Below are 24202 nucleotides of genomic sequence, written 5' to 3' on the forward strand. Positions count from 1 at the left end.
TAACATTCCACGCTCCCAATGCAGGGCACTGGGTTTGGTCAGGGAACTAGATCCCACATGCCTCAAGTAAGAGCTGAATAAGTATATAAATATTAAAAAAAAAAAAAACTAAGGAAATCTGAATAAACTATGGATACATAATAATGTTATCAATACTGGTTCATTAATTATAATAAACGTACCATACTAACATTAGATGTTAACAACAGAGGAAACTGGGTGCAGTGTCTATGCACACAGACATAAAGGCCATATTATTATGCTGTTATATTAACCTATGATATATGTGCTCATATATGCACATAGGAAATTCACCTCTGTGGAAAGGGATTTGGGGAGTTAGGGATTAGGGTAAAGAAGATTTTACTGTTGTTTACTGCCTTTCTGTGTTACCTCAATTTTTTAATAATATGAATGTAATAATATTTTAGTTTTAGTAAAATATTAAAATAACATAAAAACAAGGTAATAATTGACATTAAAAAGAAACTCTTAGATTCACATTTTCAAGCAGATGATAGTTAGCATCTTATTGCTGTTAGTAACATTTATAATTTATGAGGAGGTCTTGATAATTCATCCACTGCAGGAGTTTTACATTACCTATATATTTATTCTCTAGGTCACACTCCAATAAAAACGTCAGCATTTCATCAGTAAAAGTTTCATCCAGATTATCAATGTACCACTTTAGTAGAAATCACCATAAAATTTTAAGGAAGATACAAAACTGGCCTTATTTAGGCAACCTCTTTATTTAAGTGAATAAAATTCCTTGCTATCAATAATTTTCACACAGTAAGAAAGGCGAGAGAAAAAAAAGTGACGGGGGTTTATTTTGTAAACTTGGCCACGTATACACTTAGCTATAACTTTGTATACCATTTCTATATATGTATGCCATTTCTGTAACAGGGTCTCATTTAATTTAAAACAACAACATAACAAGAAATCTTTTTCATATAGGGAGGCTGACCTTGACCCAAACAATTATGAACCCACTTTTACTTCCTCAGCTTCACCTCCCACTACTGTCCCCACACTCCCCTAACTTTATATACCTGAAATTTCGAAATACCTGTATCTCCTTACACAGACTATGCTGTTTAACTCCAACAAGCTTTTCAAACATCCTGGACTTCTAACTTGACACATACTTATTCTGCACTATTTATCAAAATAGCTCCTATTTGGCCTTCAAAACCCTGAATAAGCATCACCTCTCTTATGTAATTCCTTTGCTGACTCCTCTGGATAATTTATTACTTTCCTCCATCCTATTTCTGTTCATAGTACAAATAATTGTCTTTCCATGTATCATTATGCAGTATTATTTCTCTTCTTGTCCTTCTTCAAACTCATTTAGACATATCTTATACTTTGTCTTTGCACCTAAAACACTACACAGTGCCAGTAAATTGAAATGAAGTAAACTTTACAATGTGAAGAGAATAGGAGGTTGGAAAGAACACAGACTTTATAGTTGAAGAATCAATGTTTGAAAATGGTTCCCATGGTTACTAACTAACTATATAACATTGGACAAATTCTTTAATCACACAAGACTCCAATATTCCCAGTGATAAAACTAACGAAATAGTACTATTATCTATCTAGAGTACTGTTATGATGCTTAAATGATAAAAATGCATTAAAAAAAGCACTTTATAAATCATAAAATTTTAAAAGAAAAATCTGTATTTTTATTCACGATTTAAGACATTATGTAATTCTACAGTTAACCAAAAGAATATCTCTACGAATTTGAATGTGATAAAAATTATATATAGGATATATTATATTTATTTGGTATATGTTTTATAAAGTATTAGTAAAAGGTACTAATTTTTTGTGTTTACTTAAAATATTTTTGGCTAATGAGGTAAACAGACATAGACGATTAGCATATGCTCAGTCATTACTTTTTAGTCTATCCCTCTACACTACAGTATGCACCCACTATAGTTGGAGGCCTCTTTTTATTCATCTTTTCTACCTAGAATAACAATTTCACTAAGTAGTCCACAAACAAAGTGTAGAAAATAGTAAGAGGGAGAGCAGGACTTCTGAAATAGCAGTGCAAGGAGTTCAGATTTTCTCCTCAGCAAAGCAAAATGATAAAATGATTAGCAAACAGTCGTGTAAAGTATCTGGAAATTGTTCTAAGGGTGCACAGCAAGTGAAGAAACAAATCTTGGTAAGAACTGCAAGACTCTATGGCATTTTAGCACAGACCTGCTCCTTTACCCTGCCATCCTACCTCCATGTTTGGGAAGGTCTACCCAGCACTCTTAAACCAGACAGCACCCTCTCCGCTCAGCAACCAATCAGGAACTATGGTTTCACCCCAGGAAGGAAAAGCTGCACCCCAAGTTGCAAAAGACTTATCCCAGCCAAGAGAACTGTGTCTCCCTTCCCCCACTCAGTCCCCACTAGTAAGTCAGAGAAGGCCTACTCCAGGCAGAGTAGGCTAGGGCCCCGAGAGCCTCATCCTCAATTTGCTCACAGGGAAGATCTCCTACTCTGAGAGGGCCAACTTGTGAAGACCAGGGGCTGCCATTGCATTGTGCCTCCTCCAGTGCCCTACATAAAGTGGGGATGTTACTCTGGGAAAAGTGAGTTCTCACCCCAGTTCTAGGCCAGTAGAAAAGGGGTTCTGTCCAGAGGGAAAGGCAGGCTAAGTGCTCTGCTAAAAGAGACTATTTGCAATACAGTAGGAAGAACTCTAGCCTATAGGCGTTGCCTAAAAACAGTGGAGATCTTTGTGGAGAGCAATTAAGAGGTGGCTGGTAGGTTCATAACACAAACAAGGCAAGGGAAGGCACCAGAAGTTTAATAGAAAGGACAGAGATAGCCAAGAAGAGCCTACTTGGGATTACAGTCATCTCTGGAGGTCGATAACAATGTGTACAGGTGCTAGCTGAGCAGCATGCAGGACAAACTTGAAGCATTCCCCAAGTTGCACACAGATACATCAACGTACAGCAGAAGCATCACTGGCACAAGGGGCTTACAAGCAACCTCTGACCAAACATTTGACTAAACAATAAACTACTCTGACTCAAGAGCAACTCCCAGGAAGTAAAATCACATTCATCCTGGCAGTCAAAAAGACTGTGAATGCCCAAGGCTGTACCCTCTCAGGAACAATCAGAGGGGAAAGTCCAAGCTATTAGTCCCTGGTTCAACATGTGGCAAAAAAATATGAACTCCATGAACTATGATAGCAGCACCCAAGCCACTCAAACATCCAATGGTTAAGGATAAAAATATAACTGGCTAATGGGACTTTAAGCACAGCCTCTGAACAATAAGTGACATTTAAAAGAGGAAAGATCTCTAATCAATAAGCTTAACTTCTAGCTTAAAAAACTAGGGAAAAAAAAAAAGGCAAAATAAACCCACAGGAAGAAAATAATGAAGACTAGAACAGAAATAAATAAACTGGAGAATACAAAGGCAATTTAAAAAACTTAATGAAATCAAAAGTTGGTTCACTGAAAAAAAGAAATCAACAAAATTGACAGGCCTTGAGCTAGACTGACCAAGAAACATAAGAGAAGACTCAAATTATTGAAACCAGGAATGAGAGAGGAGACATCACAACTGACTTTAAAGAAACAAAAAGAATTTTAAGACAAAAGTATAAACTTTATACCAATAAATAAGATAATTTAGATGAAATGAACAAATCACCAAAATGGACAAAAGAAGAAATAAAAAAATCTAAGTACACCTATTACAAGTAAAGTAACTGAATTAGTAATTTAAAATTTACCACAAAAAGTGACCTGTTGTAAATGGCTTCACTGGAGAAACCTACCAAACCTTCAAAGAAGAATCAATACCAATTCTTCACAAAAATTTTCAAAAAAATAGAAGACAAAAACACTTCCTAACTCATTCTATGAGACCAGTATTACCCTGATACCAAAACCAAACAAAGCCATCACAAGAAGAGGAAAGAAAGAAAGATGACTAATTTATATTCCGTATGAATATAGATGCAAAAATCCTCTAAAAAATACTATCCAGCAACATATAAAAATTATACACCACGACCAAATGTTATTAATTCCAGAAATGCAAGGTAGGTTTAGCATTCAAAAAATTAATGTAAAATACTTTATTAACAGAATAAAGGACAAAAACTCCCAAGAGATGGGGGAAAACCATTTGAAGAAATCCAACAACCTTTCATGATAAAAATGCTCAACAAACTAGGAATGGCAAGGAACCTCCTCAACCTGATAAATGACATCTACAAAAAACACAGCTAAAAATCACACTTAAAAATGAAGGACTAAATACTTTTTCTCTCTAAAACTGGAAACAAGACAAGGATGTCTGCTTTCATCTCTTCTCAACATCATGCTGGAGGTTCTAGCCAGGGCAGTTGCAAGAAAAAGAAATAAAAGGCATTCAAGACATTATATTTTGATAAAAGGGTCAATTCATCAAGAAGATATAACTATTATATAATATATTCACTAAACAACAGAGTTCCAAATACATGATGCAAATATTGATAGAAGTGAAGGAAGAAATAAACAATTCTACAACAATAGCTGGGAGACTTTAATACACCACTTTCAATAATGGACATCTAGACAGAAGAGCAATAAAAAAAATAGAGGACTTGAACAGCACTGTAAACCAACTGGACCTAACAGATATATATAGAATACTCTACCCCAAAACAGAAGAATACATATTCTTCTCAAGTGTACATGGGATGTTATCCAGAATATGTCATATGTTAGGTCACAAGACAAATCTCAATAAATTTAAAAAGACTGAAATCATACAAAGTTATCTTCTCCAACCACAATGAAATAAAACTAGAAATCAATAACAGAGGAAACCAAAAGATTCACAAATGTGTGGAAATTAAACAACACATGGTTAACAACCAACAGGTCAAAGGAAATTAAACAACACACTCCAAAACAAGAAAAATTAGAAAATACTTAAGAGATAAATGAAAACAAAAACACAATATACCAAGACTTATGGGAGGCAGCAAAGGCAGTACTCAGGGAAATCTACAGCTGTAAATGCCTACATTAAGAAGATCTTAAGTCAATAACCTAACTTTACACCCTGAAGAACTAGAAAAAGAAGAGGAAACTAAACCTAAACTACTAGAAGAAAGAAAATAATAAAGATTAGACCAGAAATAAAATAAGAGAACAGAAAAAAACAAAAGATTCAAGAAAACCAAAAGTTGGTTCTTTGAAAAGATCAAAGTTGACAAACCTTTAGCTAGACTGACAGAGAGAAGACACAAATAACTAAATCAGAAATGAAAGTGAGGACATTACTACTGACCTTATAGAAATAAGGACCATAAAAGAATACGATAAACAACTGTGTGCCAACGAATTAGATAATGCAGATGAAACTGATAAATTCCTAGAAACACACCAATCACTAAAATGACTCAAGATGAAATACAAAAATCTCAACAAACCTGTATGACAAGTAGAGATTGAATCAGTAATCAAAAACTTCCCCAAAAGTCCAAAGCCACCTGGTTTCAATGGCAAATTCTAACAAACATTTAAAGAAGAATTAACAACAATCCTCTCAAAAGCTCTTCCAAAAAAATAGAAGACTAAAAAAAAAGAGTAAGTAAAGTGTTTAGGTTATAGTCATATAGTAAGCACCATATCAGTTTGGGCTATTATTACTATTTACTATTAGTATTACTATTTACTATTACTACTATTACTATCATACAGCAAAAGGCTATTTATTCTCTTCTAAAAAAGTTCTACAAAGTAGACACTGTAAAATCTCCCCTTGTTAATCATTACTAAGACATTTTTTTTCTTTTAAAGAGACCGCCTTTATTTTAAGGATTTTTACATTGAAGACTTCAAAAAGTGGTAGGTTTTTAGAACTTATTGACCTGTATTTAAAAGGAACTGTTGACAGAGATTCACCAGAAATAATCTGAAAAAGTGGGAAAATACAGTTAATACTACTGAAACCTACCAAAATAACTCCAGGACATATGGTTTATCCGACATAAGGATACCTCTAAATGCTGTCACCGATATGAAACTGACTGCTTCTTTTCTAAACACACAGTGGTATAATTAACAATATTCAATCACTTCTGTTCTTTCCTGAATATATAAAAATTAAAATACCAATTTAAAAACTAATATATTTTTCTCTTTCAATGTTTCTTACAGATACAATTTCAATATTTTCATTCAATAGTGGTGTGGTTTAAGAGACTTTTCATTCACAAGTCAAACAACAATCCACCCAAAGGGAACTGATAGTCTATAGGCTCATAGTGCAAATAAAGAGTTCAGGAATGCAGCAACTGACCTTTCTAAAGTACAAAACGAATAAAATTCTTAGAAGATACATGCAATAAGCTCTACTAAGCACATGGCCATAGAACTAGAACATCTGATAATTTTCCTGGTGATTTCAATGGGACTCCAGATGTTTCCAAACTCAACTTGAACTCTCATCTTAGGCTTTGTATTTTGCTTTTCCCGTTTCGCTAATGACACAAACATGATTCAAATCCCTGAAGTATTCATTACAGTCAAGGGCACATCCTACAACAAACTTGTCTGGAATTTCAAATCCAACAATGTCTGGTCTATATCCAACACATCGAGGAGTCTTTTTCACCAGCAAGCTTGCAACCTTGACCATCTTTGGATTATGCTGCTTGACCAAGGAAAGCAAGGTGTACATTGTTTTGCCAGTGTCAATTATATCTACAACAATCAAGACATTCTTTCCAGTTAAAGTTGAGAGATCATCTCCACCAATTACTTTTATGTCACCTGTTGACTGGTCATTATGGTAGCTCTTCAGTCTGATAAAATCTACAGTCACAGGTATAGATCTATCATTACTTCTGTTCAGTGCTTTGATGTAATCCAGCAGGTCAGCAAAGAATTTATAGCCCCCCTTGAGCACACAGAGGGCCAGGATGTGATGGCCTCCCATCTCCTTCATCACATCTCGAGCCAGCCATTTGGTCCTGTCCATAATTAGTCCATGAGGAATAAACACCTTTCCCAAATCCTCAGCATAATGATTAGGTATACAGAATAAATCTAGGTCATAACCTGGTGGATCATCACTAATCACGACGCTGGGGCTCCGGGTAGCCATAACGGAGCCGGCCGGGGCGCGGGCTGAGGGCAGTTTGGGGAGGAGGAAGCCGGCGGCGGGGCTGAGCAGGAGGCAGAGGCGCGGCGGGAGGCGGCGCCGCGCGGGAAAGCAGAGTGGTCTGCCCGAGCGCTCTTCCCCGCCGCCGCCTCTGCAGCTCTACTAAGACATTTTTAAGTGTTACATTTCTAACACACTGCTTCTAGAGAAATCTACATTCTATGCTAAATGGTATAGCAATACTACACAGACTCTGGACACACAGACTCTGGAGTTGACTCCTAACTTTGCCACTCTGTAGTTGTAGGACTCTTAGGTAACTTACTTAACTGTGACTGCCTCAGTTTCTTCTTCTATAAAATGGGGATAATAACCGTATACTCTTTCTTCACTGGGTTGCAGTGAGGTTTAAGTGTCTGGACACATAGCAAGTGCAACATATATTTGCTATTATTAAACAATAATTTGTAAAATAGTAAGTTAATGTGTTAATTATATGCCAGGTGCTATGATAAGCACTTAGTAAACATTATTAAATTTTTTCCTTACAAAATCCCTACTGTACAGACGACAAGGGTTGAAAAGGGCTTACAAAGGTAAATATCTTGCCCTGTCATACTGCTATCAAGTGGCACAAATAGGATGCAAACCCAAATATTTCTGGACACAAAGCCAGAGCTCTTTACTTTTCAGAATGGATTCACCCCAACCTTTCCTCTCCAGGGCTAGTGACAAACAGGCATAATCAAGCACAGCATTCTTCTCCCTGATCCCAGAAGCACTGGTACAATCTTCACTTTCTGAACACAGCCCTCCACACAGTTACTCTCAACAGAAAAGTTGGTACGAGGAATAAAATCAATTTGCGAACCTTGCTATTTAAACTGTCTCTCATACAAATAGAGGGAGAGTTTTATTTAAGGAAGATAGCCTTTATTACTCAAGTAATCAATCTATGATGAACCACAGGTAAAACATTTTTACATGTAAGGCTACTTAGAGAAATATTTCTTACAGAAAACTATTAATTGATTTAAATAAAATTGAAAGCTCCTGTAAAAACAAAATATGATTTCCATACTCCTACAGAGACCCAGGGGTCTACAAAGGTGAGCCGCAACTCAAGGGAAGGTAAAGTCAGCTGGTCCCACATCCCAGTTTCAACCAGAACAACTTTGCTTTTTATCTATTCTACCTGTAGAACAGGGGTTCTTCATAAATTTCATTTAGGGGGAAAAAGGTTCTTATTGCTAAATATTAATACTAAAAAACACTATTCTCTAAGATACTTGGAATTCACAAAACTATTATAAGCCCAGACTGTTCAAAACCTTTAAAAAATTCCATTTCTCTCTGATCAAGGAGAAAGAGTACTATTTACTCTGAACTAAATCAGAGTTAATAAAATCTATTGGTTAACCTGGAGTATACTAATTGACTGCATAATGCTCCAGTTACTACAGCAAATACTAATAATTCCAACCAGAAGACTAATGACTAGGACTAATTTGGTCACATTTCTAGTCCCTGTCCTGACTAATTCCTCCTTCTTCTAGCTACACTGGCTACTCTCTTCCACAATTATAGGCTGAAAGCTGATTATGTATAATTCCTAAAGAAAAACCGTCTTTAAAATGGCAGGGTGGAGCACAATAAAGAGAAGGTCACCCAAATAGGTATAACCATTCAGTCCAACTGTGGTCAGTGGAAATATTTGTCAAATATTACAGCGGTCCTACTTGAACCCAGAGCTGGAAAATGCTTATGGACAAAAATTATGATGAGACTTTTGGGTAGCTTAGCTACAATTCTAAAATTAAAAATAACAATAGGGGAACAGTTAAGAGTATTATGTAGTACAAAAACCCAGTGGAATATTACAGAACCAATAACTAAAAATATTATGAGGCAAAAAGGGAAAGCTTTTATGAGATTTTGAATACTTAACAAGGTTAAAAATAGTTATTCATACAACTATGTAGAACATGAACATATAGAATAAGATATGTAGTACTGAAGTCAAAAGCCAGGATAGTGAGTGAAAATTTTTCCTTTTTTAAAAATTTCCCAAAAAGGAGTAATAGAGGCTCAGAGAGAAGACATACCAAGAGAGAGAATGAGGAAGGCTCAGGACAGATGGAAATCCACACAAAAATGTAGAAAGGATCAAATATTCAAAGAGAGTAGGATGGGTAGAAACCCAACGAATGAGGGGTACAGAAACCCAGAGGAAGAGGTTGAAAAGAAGTAGCCAACAGAGAGAGAAACAGATGGACAGACACCAGAGTTAAAGAGGAAAGAGAAATATGAGGGGGTGCCACAGACCAAGAGAGTGGGACAGAAACCCAGAGACAGAAAGAGACAAAGAGCCCAGAGTGAAAGGGCCAGAAACCCAGAATGTGGACAGAGACTGAAGGAAAAGGAGATAAAAAGCTTAGAAGAAGAGAATGATTGAAAATCATAGAGAAGAAAGAGAATCAGAGATGATGAAGATAATGAGAGGATTACAAAATATTCCCATTTATATTTAAACATATCCACAGAACCTGACAAGAATTTCATGCCTATAATGATGAAACACTGAAATCTTCTCTTTCTCATCCTCACAATGCCATCAACTCATTCTAATTGCCTCCTCACACCTCCTTTAGGCTCATGTTCTTACCAGAGATCTCCTGCTCAGAGCTTCCCCTAAGCGATCTGAAACCCCAAAAGAAACTCTTCACAGAGCTTCAAACCCCAGTCTCTTCAAAGAGGGTTCTTTTCACTGCCTTGCCCTAGACAAAACCTGGATCCAACCCAAAGGCACTGGATTCCTTGCACCTCTCTCAAATGAAGACTGCTCTCAACCCTCAACATATTCTAGGACAAGAGAGCAATACTGATAAACTGCTCTTTGCTCAAACAACATCACCTCTCCCTCCTCCCTGACTCCTAAGAGCTCTACAACATGACTACACACCCTATCTACCCAACCTTGTCAATGTCATCTCTCCACTTAGAGTCCCACCACCACCACCTAGAAGTCTTACATGTATATGTCTACTGGGTATCTCTATTTGCATATCCCAGAGGCATTTCAAACTACTAGTTTATTATTTCCTCCCCCTAAACTCTTCTAATATATATACATAGGCATATATAATGCTCTTCACAAGACATTTAGATCCCTTTCTAAACAGCAGCTCTGAGTTCACTCTCAGTAACCTACTCTTGGAGAGTTAGAACTAACAAACCTGAGCTCTCATACCTAGAGCAGAATCCATCTTCTCACATGAGAAATATTAGTTTACTACCTGGTCTCTTGAGTGATGTTAGTCCTGCCAGAACAATTCAGAAGCAAGGAAGTGAAGATCATGAGTAGGGGAAGAAGAAATTATCATTTTGGTGGCTGGAAGATTATGGAAGTTCCTTAACCTATATACTTCTGCATATCTTTAGAAAGCCTTCCCTTTTTTGACAACGGAGGATCATTATTTTCAGCAACACATCACAACTTTTCTTCCTTTCTTTCTGTTCTCTTAATGGAGCTATCCAAAATTAAAAGGGGTCTTTTTTCACTTTGGAAAACTTACAACACTCAAGAGAAAGTTCTGAGATAAATGAAATATTAGAAAGTATATGTATTTCTTTTTTATAATAGAGAGAAGTGCATTGTCCTTCCGGTTATCTTCCCTTAATGACTTCTCAATTGCTCTTTATCTGTAAGACCATTTAAGATAAATAAGCAGCTCTGAATAGCAGCAGGGAGGAAATCATCCTCTGGGGTACATAGATAACAGTCAGTCCATTGTCACTCCTTCCGAAGGATTAAGTAAGGGTAAGGGCAGATTGTGATGGGGGCTTCCACCAAACCAAAACCAGACAGGTAAGCCTTTAGGTGCTACCACAAAAGGTAGCCTTGAAAAGGTTTGTTCAAAAGGTTTGTGCTTCCCTTTCTGCTCTTTATCTTCGTAAGAATTAAATGAGTTAGTATTTGTAAAGCACTAAAACAGTGCCTGGCATACAGGAAAAGCTATATACATACATACACATATATATATATATATTTTTTTCTTTTCCACTATGGTTTATTACAGGATATTGGATATAGTTCCCTGAGCTATACAATACGACCTTGTTGTTTATCCAGGGAAAGCTATATAAATTAAGTAATCAAGAGAAGATGTTTAAGGGGCTTTGTAGGGAGGCCTTTGCAAATGAATCCACATGCAATTCAGTGGTTCATGGAACAAATAGTTCTGACCTTTATTTTCCTCCCTGGGGTATTATAATGTCTAGCATCTAATAACAAAACCCATAGGGATGCGAAATTCCATGATAAGAGTGCTGTGAACACAACAGATGCTCCATAATTTTATTTGGGAAGGGATAGGAAAAAGTAAAGACATGTCAAAACAGGTAAGATCAAAGACATAACAGGCAGTTTGCTATGTTAAAAAAAAAAAGGAGCATGAACCAAATAATGGGCTTTAGGAACAAAAGAGCTCAAATATTTGAGGGTTTATGGTCCTTAATACAAGCAGAGGCCATCATTTAAACTTAAAAAAAAAATTTAAAAAACACCTAAGAAATGAGAGTCACTAAAGGGCCAATTTGCTAATTACAGTTGTTAAAACATTAGCTATCACACACACACACAGGCGCGCACGCAACAACTATATATCTGTAGGCATGTATATCATAATTCTGGCTTAATACATAGGTATTTTCCCATATTACAGGCTCTGTCATGAAAAAAGAATTTCTAAGAAAATAATCTCAATAAAATTTAATGGAAAATGATTAAATGGTACACTGGGAAATATGTGAGTAAAAAGAACTGGGCTAGAAATCAAGAGGTATTATGGATCTAAGGGCTTTGGGACAATATAAGCATGGTATGTGAGGTCCAAAAATATCAAATGAACTTATCCAAAGTAATGTTTATTTAGCCAAAAAGATGAAGTGTTTATTACTTGCCCTCCCCCTTACCCCAAACCAGTGAAGGAAGACTGAATCTGGGAAGAAGGAACAGTGAACAGACAGAAAGAAAAAGACCATGGTAAAACAGAAGAAACTGATTTTCTATGCTTCCAACTCCAGTGAGTACAATGACATTAACCGTTGCATCTTCTAAAGAGAAAGACCAAGGGGGTCGGGGTAGGGGGCAAGGGGGATTCAAAGCATGAAATCTTCTTTAATTATCCTTTGCTTTCACAGAATTAAATGTGATCATAAATAGTGATCACTTATTAAGAAGTTCTGTAATATTATATCTTTCCCAACTTTTTCCCTAGCCAAGGATAGGTTAAACTTGCTTCCCAATGTTTAAGTCTCATTCTGGTCCTACCAAAGTCCTCCTGCTTCCCCTTCCCCTCCAACACTTCCACTTAACAATATGACTTCATTTTCCTCCCTCCAATAAACAGGTGAACTATCATGGGGCTCCAGGAGCACATAAGGAACACAAAAGGTTTTAAAATGTATACAAATTTGCTTTAGAACTGAAGACAAGTGTTTTAAAAAGAAGAAAATTCTTAAAAATTAATCCCCTCTATCATTTCATTAACATTTTCCTGATATAACTAATGATATTCAATAATCATATCTTGAGGTCAGAATCACTAGGGCCTGTGTTTTGGAATACTTCCATTCAATGAGCAAAGCTGTTTCAAGGGGAGGGGGGGATATGGACTATTTCTAGAAGAATAACAAGTCTATCACAATATTCAGTATCAACGTTCTACAAGACTTACCTTTTCACCACTTGAGTAGAAGAAATAACGCAATCGGACTATGTTACAGTGATCTAGCTTTCTCATGATTTGGAGCTCTCGGTTCTGAAAAGGAAACACATGAAAATATTTTTTAAAGGATAACTGCTATTCATATTGACTAAGATGCTTCTAAAATAACATTAAGCACTACAGAGAGCAGGCTACAGATATGTTACTAAAAAGTATCATCTATAGACCAGCCTGTGAACTATTTATTACTGTTCTGCAATAAGATAAATATAGAAATTGAGAATAAGTGTTCAGACTCTTTTATTGCAACTTGAAAGAATAATTTTATATCTATGGATCTTATAATTAAAAGTGGGGCCTATATTTTGTATTTTCTTAAAATTCACTTTTCTCATAATTCATTTTTATTGTATTTTATAAAAAATCAGTCTTCAGTGAATTGGAAATTTTTAAAACCAGTACCTCACTACAAATAGCTTGAGAAGCACTGGTCTACAGTACGTAAGAGATATCTGAAAGAAGCTATTATTACTATAATTTTTCCAACTATAATAAAAATCAAACTTCTCACCAAACAAATAAATTTGGGTGCAAAGAAAACTCTCACAAACCCTATTATTTTCCAAGATACAATGAAAAATCTGAGAGTTAGCCCCATTAGAAGGGCTCAGTTGCCAGAGTTAAAATATGACATGCTGGAAATTGTACAGTCCTGGTAAATTTATAGATCCCACAGATAATATTCCCTTTGGGGAGTTTCAAAATTATGCTTCAAGAAAATAAAACATTAAATAGTATGACAACTTCCTAACACCATGAATTCTGCAGTAATAAATTTGAAGAGTACATATATATTAACAACAATTCCAACCATTATACTTAGCTGTCAGAAATCCAGTTAATAAAGTCCAAATTATATAACACAGAGAAAGAATACCAAAATGTCTGTTAAGCGGACAGAAAACATACAATTTCAATTACAATGGTGATTTAGAAGAGCTAGAAACATAAAGTACATACCTGGGAATTTGGAAGGTAAATGATGTTATGGTTAGAAAACAAGGCCAAAATATAGAGGGGTGGGGGGTGTACTGCGGACACAGAGCCTAATAAGCAGAACCGTCCTAGAGCAGAGTGGGCTCCAGTTCTTGGAAGATGGTAGCAGAAATAAGCAAATGTTCCTCCTCCTCTAGAAACTTCCGATAGACTCTATGATGGTTCTAGCATGTCCTCTAAAAGGAAATAGGAAACTCAAGATGACTCTCCTTCTGTCCCTGTAAACTGACTGTGAGAGCTGGGCTTATGTACACAGCGATATTGAAAATCCTTTTATAAAATATCAATCTTTCACTCCATTACTTGTTATAAAATGTTTATAGCTGAAGCAATAAACAGAAACTTAAGACAGTACAGTATACTTGCTTTAACAAAAATAATAACTTGTATCAGACTCTGAGTTTTGACTGTTACAGAGAAGGACACAGAAAATTTTACAAATTTCAAAACTTTCCATTTCTTCCAAATTGAAGCTATTTCTGAAGTATGTCTATACTTTGCCAATTCACATCTAGGTAGCTAGTTTTGTGGGAGAACTGCTAGTAAGCTAAGACTCACTCCTCTCAGATATTAAGATTGTTTTTAACATAGACAGCCATGTTAAAATAAGCTATTTTTCCGGACTCATTAACCAAGGTAACAGAGAACTATTAAATTCCCAGATAACAGAAGTTGTGTTAAGGTTATGCATATGATCTTTTATCAAAAAGAATGCATAAGTGAAGCAAGTACAAGGACCGAAATATTCATCTAGGGACTTCCCTGGTGGCACAGTGATTAAGAATCCGCCTGCCAATGCAGGGGACACGGGTTCGATCCCTGGTCCGGGAAGATCCCACATGCCAGGGAGCAACTAAGCCCATGTGCCACAACTACTGAAGCCCACGCACCTAGAGCCCGTGCTCCGCAATGAGAAGCCACCGCAATGAGAAGCCCACGCACCGAGCCGAAAAGTAGCCCCCGCTCACCGCAACTAGAGAAAGCTCGTGCACAGCAATGAAGACCCAATGCAGCCAAAAATAAATAAATAAATGTATAAATAAATAAATGAATAAAAATTTTAAAATATGATACAAATGAACTTAAAAAAAATATTCATCTACCCTTACTTCCTGTTCATATTCTATTATTTTTGAAAGGAGGCTTAAATTTTCTCATTTTAAAATTCCCCAGGACTTCCCTGGTGGCTCAGTGGTTAAGAATCCGCCTGTCAATGCAGGGGACACGGGTTTGAGCCCCGGTTCAGGAAGATCCCACATGCTGCAGAGCAACTAAGCCCCTCCACCACAACTACTGAGCCTGCGCTCTGGAGCCCGTGAGCCACAACTACTAACCCTACGTGCCGCAACTACGGAAGCCCGCACGTCTAGAGCCCATGCCCCACAACAAGAGAAGCCACTGCAATGAGAAGCCCGCATACCACAATGAAGAGTAGCCCCCACTCGCCACAACTAGCGAAAGCCAGTGCACAGCAGCGAAAGACCCAACACAGCCAAAAAAAAAAAAAAAATTTCCCCAAAAGATCCAGAATATAAATTTCATAGAGCAATATTTTAAATTATTAATCAAGCCAATATTAGACAAAGTTCATGTCTGAGATGCATTTAATACACAACTATCCCAAGCCTAACCATTTTTACTGAGTCATTCTTTATTAGTACACTAATGACATACTAATTCTACAGAAAAAAAATTGTTATTCTACAAATATAGTGCGCCTGTTCTGTGCCAGGCATCATTTACAGTATTAAGGATATGGCATGAACAAGACGAACAAAGTTCTTATCCTCACGAAACTTTCAGTCTATGGAGGACAGGGAGGAATAAACAATATATTTTCATGTAAAGTAAGAGGACAGATCATGATAGAGAGAAAGGGCTATTATTTTAGATACAGAAGTCGGAGTAGACCTCACAAAGAAGGTAAGATCTGAACATAAATCTGAATGATACAAAAATGAGAACCATGTGAGGATATGGGGGAAGAGCACTACAGTTACAGGGAACTCCAAATATAAATGCCTAGAGGTGGGCTTGGCATATTCAAAAATAGCTAGAAGAATAATGTGATTGCAACATGTTGAGTAAAGGAAGAGGCGGGAGACAAGTACAGAGACAGGCAGGCAGTATGTCATATAAACTCTCATTAATAATGGTGAGCGGGCTTCCCTGGTGGCGCAGTGGTTGAGAATCTGCCTGCCAATGCAGGGGAGACGGGCTCGAGCCCTGGTCTGGGAAGATCCCACATGCCGCGGAGCAACTAGGCCCGTGAGCCACAACTACTGAGCCTGCGCATCTGGAGCCTGTGCTCCGCAACAAGAGAGGCCGCGATAGTGAGAGGCCCGCGCACCGCGATGAAGAGTGGCCCCCGCTTGCCAGAACTAGAGAAAGCCCTCGCACAGAAACGAAGACCCAACACAGCCAGAAATGAATAAATAAATTTATAAAAAAAAAATAAAATAAAATAATGGTGAGAAACTGAATTTCACACTAAATGTAAAGGAAAGCCAATGAGGCCAAGAAAATGACATAATCAGACTTACTTTTTTAAATGATCATTCCAAAAACTAAAAATAAATTTGGGGGAGAAAGTGGATCAAGAGTTCTGTTTGAAATCCTTATTAGACAACCAAGTGAAAATACTGAGGCTCAAGGTAGAAGCTGGGGCTGGAAATATATGTCTGGGAGTCATCCGCATAAAGGGGACTCAAAGCAAGGGGACCTAATAATATCACCTAGGGAAGAAGTTTAGAAAAATACATATATATATTCATATATCTATATCTGTCTATCTGTATATCTGTCTATCTATTTACCTATCTACCTACCTATCCATCCATCCGTCCATCTGTCTGTCCGTCCACAGGTATAAAAAGCAGTAAATCAAGTGAAGTAATCGGTGAAGTAGGATGAAAAGCAAGAGAGATTACCTTAGAAGCCAAGTAAAATACGTTTTCAGAAAAAGGCCCTGACCATTTATATCAAAAGCTGCTGAAAGGCTGATTAAGATGAAAATAGAAGACAACTGGATATGGCAAATGCAGGATGTTAGTGACTCTTACAAGAGTGATTTCAGTGGTGACAAAAGTCTGACTAGAGTGAAATAAATTGGGGTTGGGAGACAAGAGAAAGAACTAAGAAGTCAGAAAGTTCAAAATGAAATGAGATTTTCAGCTCTAGCGGAATGAAGAGATCAGCAAATTCACTCCCCCAAAACACCTGTAAAAAGAACTGCATTGTAGAAAACAATCATTTCAGGGCTCAGGAAATCAACCAAAAGCAACAACAAATCAAAAAGCATTTATTCAAGAAACACTGCTAGATATTGGAGTTATGACAGTGGGGGCTGGTGACCTTCTTGCTAGGGAATACTACCTTCCCCCACAATCACCTCCCAGCTCAGCCCACAGCTCTGCTACCCTGAGGATGCAACACCAGGTGGGGAAAATGACAGACTGGCAGAACACTAAGAAATATAACAGGGAGATCCTGAAAATGGAGAGGCTAAATAAGTTCTGCACATACCCTTGGGCTGATTTAGAGGCTGTGCACATATGCATGGGAGATCCAAGAAGGCCTTGGAGAAAGTAAAAGCTGAGGCTGACTTAAAAACTGCCTGAATTTTTAATGTACAGAACCCGTGTACAGAAGCATCCAAAAAATGATGGAAACTTTATAAACTCAAAATGTTGCGACATAATCTCTAACCAATAACTGGCTGACCACTAAGCCATGCAGACAAAGAGTAACTCCTAAGAAATGAGGAGAAAAAATTAAAATTAGAATAAAAATTTAACACAGAATTCAGGGGCTTCAAACTGGGGAGGAGAAAGATTCTATAGATTAGTTGCAGGTAAGTTACAAAAAAAAAAAGAAAAAGAAAGAAAACCCCCAAAACAAGTTTCAGGGGGAATAAAAAAAAAAAATTAACAGAATCCAGAGTTGCTACAATATATTATCCAAAATTTCCAACTGTCCAAGAAAACTGTGAGACCTGAAAACAGGAAAAGTTGACCTACACTCAGGTAAAAAAGAAAAGGAGCCAGCAGAAACTGACTCTGGGTAGACACAGCTGTTGGATTTAGCAGACAAGAATAAAAGCAGCTATTATGTTCAAAGAATGTTAAGCTTCTTAACACTGGCCTTGGCAATGATTTTTTAGATTTGACACCAAAAGCAAAAGCAACAAAAACAAAAATAAACAAGTGAGACTACCTCAAATTAAAAACCTCCGCACAGCAAACTATCAACAAAATGAAAAGACAACCTATGGAATGGAATAAAATATTTGCAAATCATATATTAGATAAGGGGTTAATATCCAAAATATATAGAACTCATACAACTCAACAGCAAAATAAAGAACAAAACAAAACAAACCTCAAATAATCTGATTTAAAAATGGGCAAAGGACCTGAATAGGCATTTTTCCAAAGAAGACATACAGATGGCCAACAAGTACATGAAAAGATGCTCAAGATCACTAATCATCAGGGAATGCAAATCAAAACCACACCTGTTAGAATGGATATTATCAAAAAGGCAAGAAATAACCAGTGTTTGTGAGGATGCAGAGAAACGGAACCTGGGAAATGTACACTGGTGCAGCCACTATGGAAAATAATAGTACACTGGTGGATGTACTACTGGTGGAAATGTACATTGATGCAGCCACTATGGAAAATAGTATGGAGGTTCCTCAAAATATTAAAAATAGAACTATCTGAGGAGCTTTTTATGGAAGTGTTACCATTTTTTTTTTTTTAATTATTTTTGGTTGCGTTGAGTCTTCGTTTCTGTGCAAGGGCTTTCTCTAGTTGCAGCAAGTGGGGGCCACTCTTCATCGCGGTGCGCGGGCCTCTCGCTATCGCGGCCTCTCTTGTTGCGGAGCACAGGCTCCAGATGCGCAGGCTCAGTAATTGTGGCTCACGGGCCTAGTTGCTCCACGGCATGTGGGATCTTCCCAAACCAGGGCTTGAACCCATGTCCCCTGCATTGGCAGGCAGATTCTCAACCACTGCGCCACCAGGGAAGCCTGGAAATGTTACCATTTTGACCTCTATTATTTCAGTATATCATTGTAATGAATAAAGAGTTAAAAGCAGAAAAAAAAAAAAAAAAAGAACTATCAAAGGATCCAGCAATTCCACTTCTGGGTATATATCCAGAAAAAATGAAATGACTATCTCAAAGAGATACCTGTACTGCCATGTTCACTGCAGTATTATTTACAACAGCCAAGACATGGAAACAATAAGTGTCCATCAACAGTTGAATGGATAAAGAAAATGTGTGTGTGTGTGTGTGTGTGTGTGTGTGTGTGAGAGAGAGAGAGAGAACATTATGCTAAGTGAAATAAGTCAGATGGAGAAAAGACAAACACTGTACGATAACACATGTGGAATCTAAAAAAGCCCAACTCATTCAAATAGACTAGAAAGGTGGCTACCAGAGGCTGGAGGTTGGGGGAAAGGGGGAGCTGGTCAAAGAATATAAACTTCAAATTATAACATAAACAAGTTCTGAGAATTTCATATACAGTATGATGACTATAATTAATAACACTGTATTGTATATCTGAAAGTTGCTGAGAGAGTAGACCTTAAATGTTCTCACTACAAAAAAGAAATAGTAATTACAAGCCGTGACATGTTAGCAGATGCTATGATGGTAATCATTTTGCTATATATAACTGCATGAAATCAAAATGTTGCACCTTAAACTTACACAATATTATACATCAATTGTATCTCAATAAAGCTGAAAAAAATTTTAATATATACTAAATTAATATGTTCAAAGAATTAAGGGAAATTATATTTTAAAAATTAAAGAAAAATATGATGACAACTACACAAGTAGAAAACTTCAATAAAGAAATATTAACATTTAAAACCTGGAAATACTAGAGATGAAAAGTGTAACAACATAAGTAAAAGATTCACTATGGGTTCAAGATAAGATTTGAGGTGACATTTTAAAAAAAATCTGTGAACTTGAAAACAGAGAATTAGAAATTATTCAATTGAAAACCCAAAGAGAAAAAATAAGACAGCAGAAAAATGAACAGGGCCTCAGAGACCTGCTGTAGGATAATGTCATACCTACCAAACAACTAGAAATATGTATAAAGGCAATCAGAAAAAAGACCTACCAAAATATGGATAAAGGCAACATCAGAAAAGAGGAAAAAGGAGAAAAAATATATTTGAAGAAGTAATTGCTGAAAACTTCCCAAATTTGATGAAAAATACTAATCTACTGAACCATAAAGCTTAATGAATCCCCAACAGGATAAACACAAAAAGATCCACACAGAGGCACAGCACTTTTGAGCTGAAGCCACAAAAGAAGAATAATGAAAGCAGTAACAGAAAAATGATTCATCATATACACAGGGAAAACAATATAATTAACAGCTGACTAATCATCAAACTAATGGAGGCTAGAAAGCAATTAAAAAAAATTCAAAATGCTGAAAGATAAAAAACAAATAAACCCTGTCAACCAAGAATGCTATATACAGAAAAATTATTCTTCAAACAGGAAAGGAAAAATAAAAACATCCTCAGATTTTTTTTTTTTAAATGGTGAATATTCTATGGCAGAAGGCCTGTCTTTAAAAAATACTAAAGCAACTGTCTCAGGCTGAAAGGAAATGACACCAGAAGGTAATTCAAATACACAAGGAGAAATAAGACCACTACAAATGGTAAATATAAATGGGAAAATAGAAAAAACTACACGTTTTCTTTTCTTAATTTCATCGACATAAACTGTATAAAGCAATTATGATAACAGTGTTAGTAGGCTTATTAACAGAAATAGATATAATACATATGACAATAATAGCAGGAAGGAGAGAGGAGAAAATGAAGGTATTTTGGAAAAACTGTGCTATATTTTACTGGAATTAAGTCAGTAACTAAACTGAAGCAGACTGTGATAAACTGAAATGGACATTATAATTCCTAAAGCAGCCACTAAGAAAATAATTTTTTTAATATTAAAAATCAACACTGGACCTAAAATGGTACACTAAAAAACTTGTTCAACACAAAGGGAGGCAATAAATGAGAAGGGAGGCAATAAATGAGAACGGAGGAACAAAAACAACACGAGAGATATAGAAAACAAAGAGCAACATGCAGGGGTAAATCTAGCCATATGAAAAACTATGTAAAATGTGATTAAGCATACAGTCAAAGGCAAAGATTGTCAGACTGAAGAAGAAAGCAAGCTCCAACTATATTCTTTCTACAATAGGCACGCTTTAGATTCAGATTCAAAGACATAATAACTTGAGCATAAAATGATAGAAAAAGATATGCCATGAAAACAGCAACAAAAGAGATCTGCAGTGGCAATGTTATTAGCAAAGTAAATTTTAAGAGAGATAGAAATATTCCCATTTCCTACCAGATAAAGTCTAAATCACTTCATAATCTCGTCCCTGTTTATCAACTCAATCTTACCCTCCGCTCAAGGCCAATGCGATCATAACTAGATCCCACTTCTCACTCTTCTTAAGTATATTATTTCATTCCCAGTTCTAAGCCACTGATCACACTTAGCATCACTGGAATGTCTCTACCTTCCCTCCCTCCTACATATATTCTACCCATCCTTTAAGTTCCTATTTAACTCCCACCTCTTCAAGGCCATCTCCAGCTGCCCCCACTCACACTAATCTTTTCCAATATCTAAATTCCTGTAGCACCTAAGAATTATTTTGGAATTTATTATATACTCTATTGGCTTTGTTTTATTTTACAACTATAGTTCAATGCTGTTATATAAAACACTGCTTTTCAAAAAGTAGCTTATAAAAATCAGATATATCACTGGAGATACACACACACACACACACACACACACACACACACACACACACACACACACACACACACACCCCTTGCCCAACTAGCTTACTATAAGTGCCTTTAGAGCAAAATATGGATTTTGTCTCTTTCTATATCACCCACAGGGCTCTCAAAGCCTAGCCAAATTAACAGTTTCATTTGCTAGTTCATCTAATCTCCTTATTTTCTAGACAATGGAGTAGCCAGGGCTTGGTCTCTCACCTCTTTTCAGCTATCTCAATTATCTCTTCCAGTCTCAGGGCTTTAAAGGCTGATGACTCCCAATTTTATATTGCCAGACCAGATCTTTCCTATGTAACACTCCAGAATCTTCTAGCCAACTGCCTACTTGACAATTCTTCTAATATACATCTCAACTTGACATATCATGAGTAAAATTCCTGATCTTCCTTAAACCTGTTCAACTCATAGCCTCCCTGTCTCAATTATTGACAATTCCACTATTCCAGCCGTGCAGGCCAAAAATTTGAAATCTTGATTCCTCTTTCTCTCTGACCTCACCTTCATTCTGTCAAGAAATACTGTTGGCTCCACCTTCAAAATATTTCCAAGATCCCAGCAACTGCACTGTGAAGCAATTTAATAGAAATGCAAATTTATGTTTACACAAAAAACCTACAGTTGAATGTTCATAGCTGAATTCAGAATAGCTACCAGATGTCTTTCAATGGGTGAATGGATAAACAAATTGTGGTATATACATACTATGGAATGCTAGTTAGTAATAAGAAAAGAGAACCAATTATTGATATATGCAACAACTTTGATGAATCTCCAGAGAATTATGCTGAGCAAATAAAGCCAATCTCAAAAGGTAACACACTGTATATGACTTCATTTATATAGCATTCTTCAAATAACAATATTACAGAAATAGGGAACAGATTACTGATTGTTGCAAGGGGTTAAACTGGAGGTTAGGATTGGAAAGATGGTGGGGAGAGAAATGAGTATGGTTATAAAAGGGCAGTAAGAGGGTCCTTGTGATGGTGGAACTGTTCCATATCTTGACTGTAGTAGTAAATACACAAACCTACACATATAATAAAATTGGGGAGAATTAAATACACACAAACACACACCTACAAAGTAGTACAAGAAGGTATGGAGAAATGTGAAAAAGACTGGTGGATCATACTAAGGTCAATATCCTGGTTGATACTGTACTATAGTTTTGCAAGATGTTACCATTGAGGAAAACTGGGGAAAGGGTACATGAGATCTCCCGGTGTTATTTCTTACTATTAATTGCATGGTTATCTACAATTATCTCAATATAAAAACTATTTATATGTGTGTCTGTGTGTATATATATATGCATGTGTGCATGTATCTCCAGGATCGGATCATTTCTCACCACCTTCCTAGTGCAAGTCTTTTCGGAGGCTTTTGCCTAAATCACCAAGTTACTTCCTCAATGGCCTTTCAGCTTCCCCTGTTCACCTTCAATATGCTCAACAAAGCAGGCAGAGTGATCTTACATTTTAAAATGTAAGTCAGATGGTGGCATTTCTCTGCTTAAAATCTCCAGTGGTTCCCCACTTTGAACAGAGCGAAAGCCAAAAACCCTTACTGTGGCTAACAAGGCTTCTACCAATTACCCCACCCACGACCACTCACACTGTTCTTACTCAGTGACCTCACTACTTGATGCTCTCTCACTCCTCACCTACCATACTAACCATCCAGCTGTTCCTCATATACTTCAGACACCCCTGGCAGAGTTTTTGTATTTGCTATTCCCTCCATCTGGAACCATCTTCTCCTAAATATCTGAATATTTAGTCCCTTTCACCTACTTTGCATGTTTCCTCAAATGCCACATTGTCACACCTTAGCACTCACTCCTAGCATTCCTTCTCCTCCCTCTTCTTTGCTTTTTTTCCTCTCCAGAGCAACAAATTACTGAACACATTATATCTATTTCAGATATTTATTCATTATTGTCCATCTCTCTCCATTAAAATATATGCTCTAAAATGGCATAGATTTTTGTTTTGTCCATGTTATGTTATCCCCAAACCTAGAACAAGACCCAGGCCGGAGGAAGTACTCAATAATCAACTGTTGAATTACTTAAATTGATGACAAAAACAATACATCACAATGATGCATTTCATTGTAAGAAATGTCACTGCCAGTCAGAAAAATGAAGGAGGAACTAGAGAGACAAGTAAGTTCCCTAATCATGAACCTCAATCCTTCACAACACAAAGACTACTCCCCAATTCAGAAGAATTAAGCTGTGATGTCTACCTTCTCTCAAATCACTCTCCAACTTATCATTCAAGATTAAGACCTAGTCAAGGGCCCTATACACAAAGGGCAACGATGCAGACCTGAAAATAACCACTTGAGCCAGGCTCTAGCCCATGAAAAAGCATG

At 36.7% G+C, this 24202-nt stretch overlaps 1 protein-coding gene and 1 pseudogene across 7 annotated transcripts in view; both read right to left on the reverse strand.

Annotated features, from left to right (window-relative positions):
* Nucleotides 1-24202, reverse strand: part of GSK3B (glycogen synthase kinase 3 beta) — a 201724-nt gene that overhangs the window by 89713 nt on the left and 87809 nt on the right. For all 6 annotated transcript variants that reach the window (XM_082394945.1, XM_082394944.1, XM_082394941.1 and 3 more), the window contains one exon: nt 12888-12971. In XM_082394945.1, coding sequence (XP_082251071.1) covers nt 12888-12971 — 84 coding nt within the window. The remainder of the gene's footprint in view (nt 1-12887; nt 12972-24202) is intronic.
* LOC309630122 (hypoxanthine-guanine phosphoribosyltransferase pseudogene) lies at nt 1613-12875 on the reverse strand (annotated as a pseudogene). The gene has a single exon. The product of its transcript is annotated as a hypoxanthine-guanine phosphoribosyltransferase pseudogene (transcript).

The sequence above is a fragment of the Balaenoptera borealis genome (genome assembly GCF_965194805.1).
Source record: "Balaenoptera borealis genome assembly, chromosome: 5".
In the NCBI taxonomy this organism is placed as follows: Eukaryota; Metazoa; Chordata; class Mammalia; order Artiodactyla; family Balaenopteridae; genus Balaenoptera; species Balaenoptera borealis.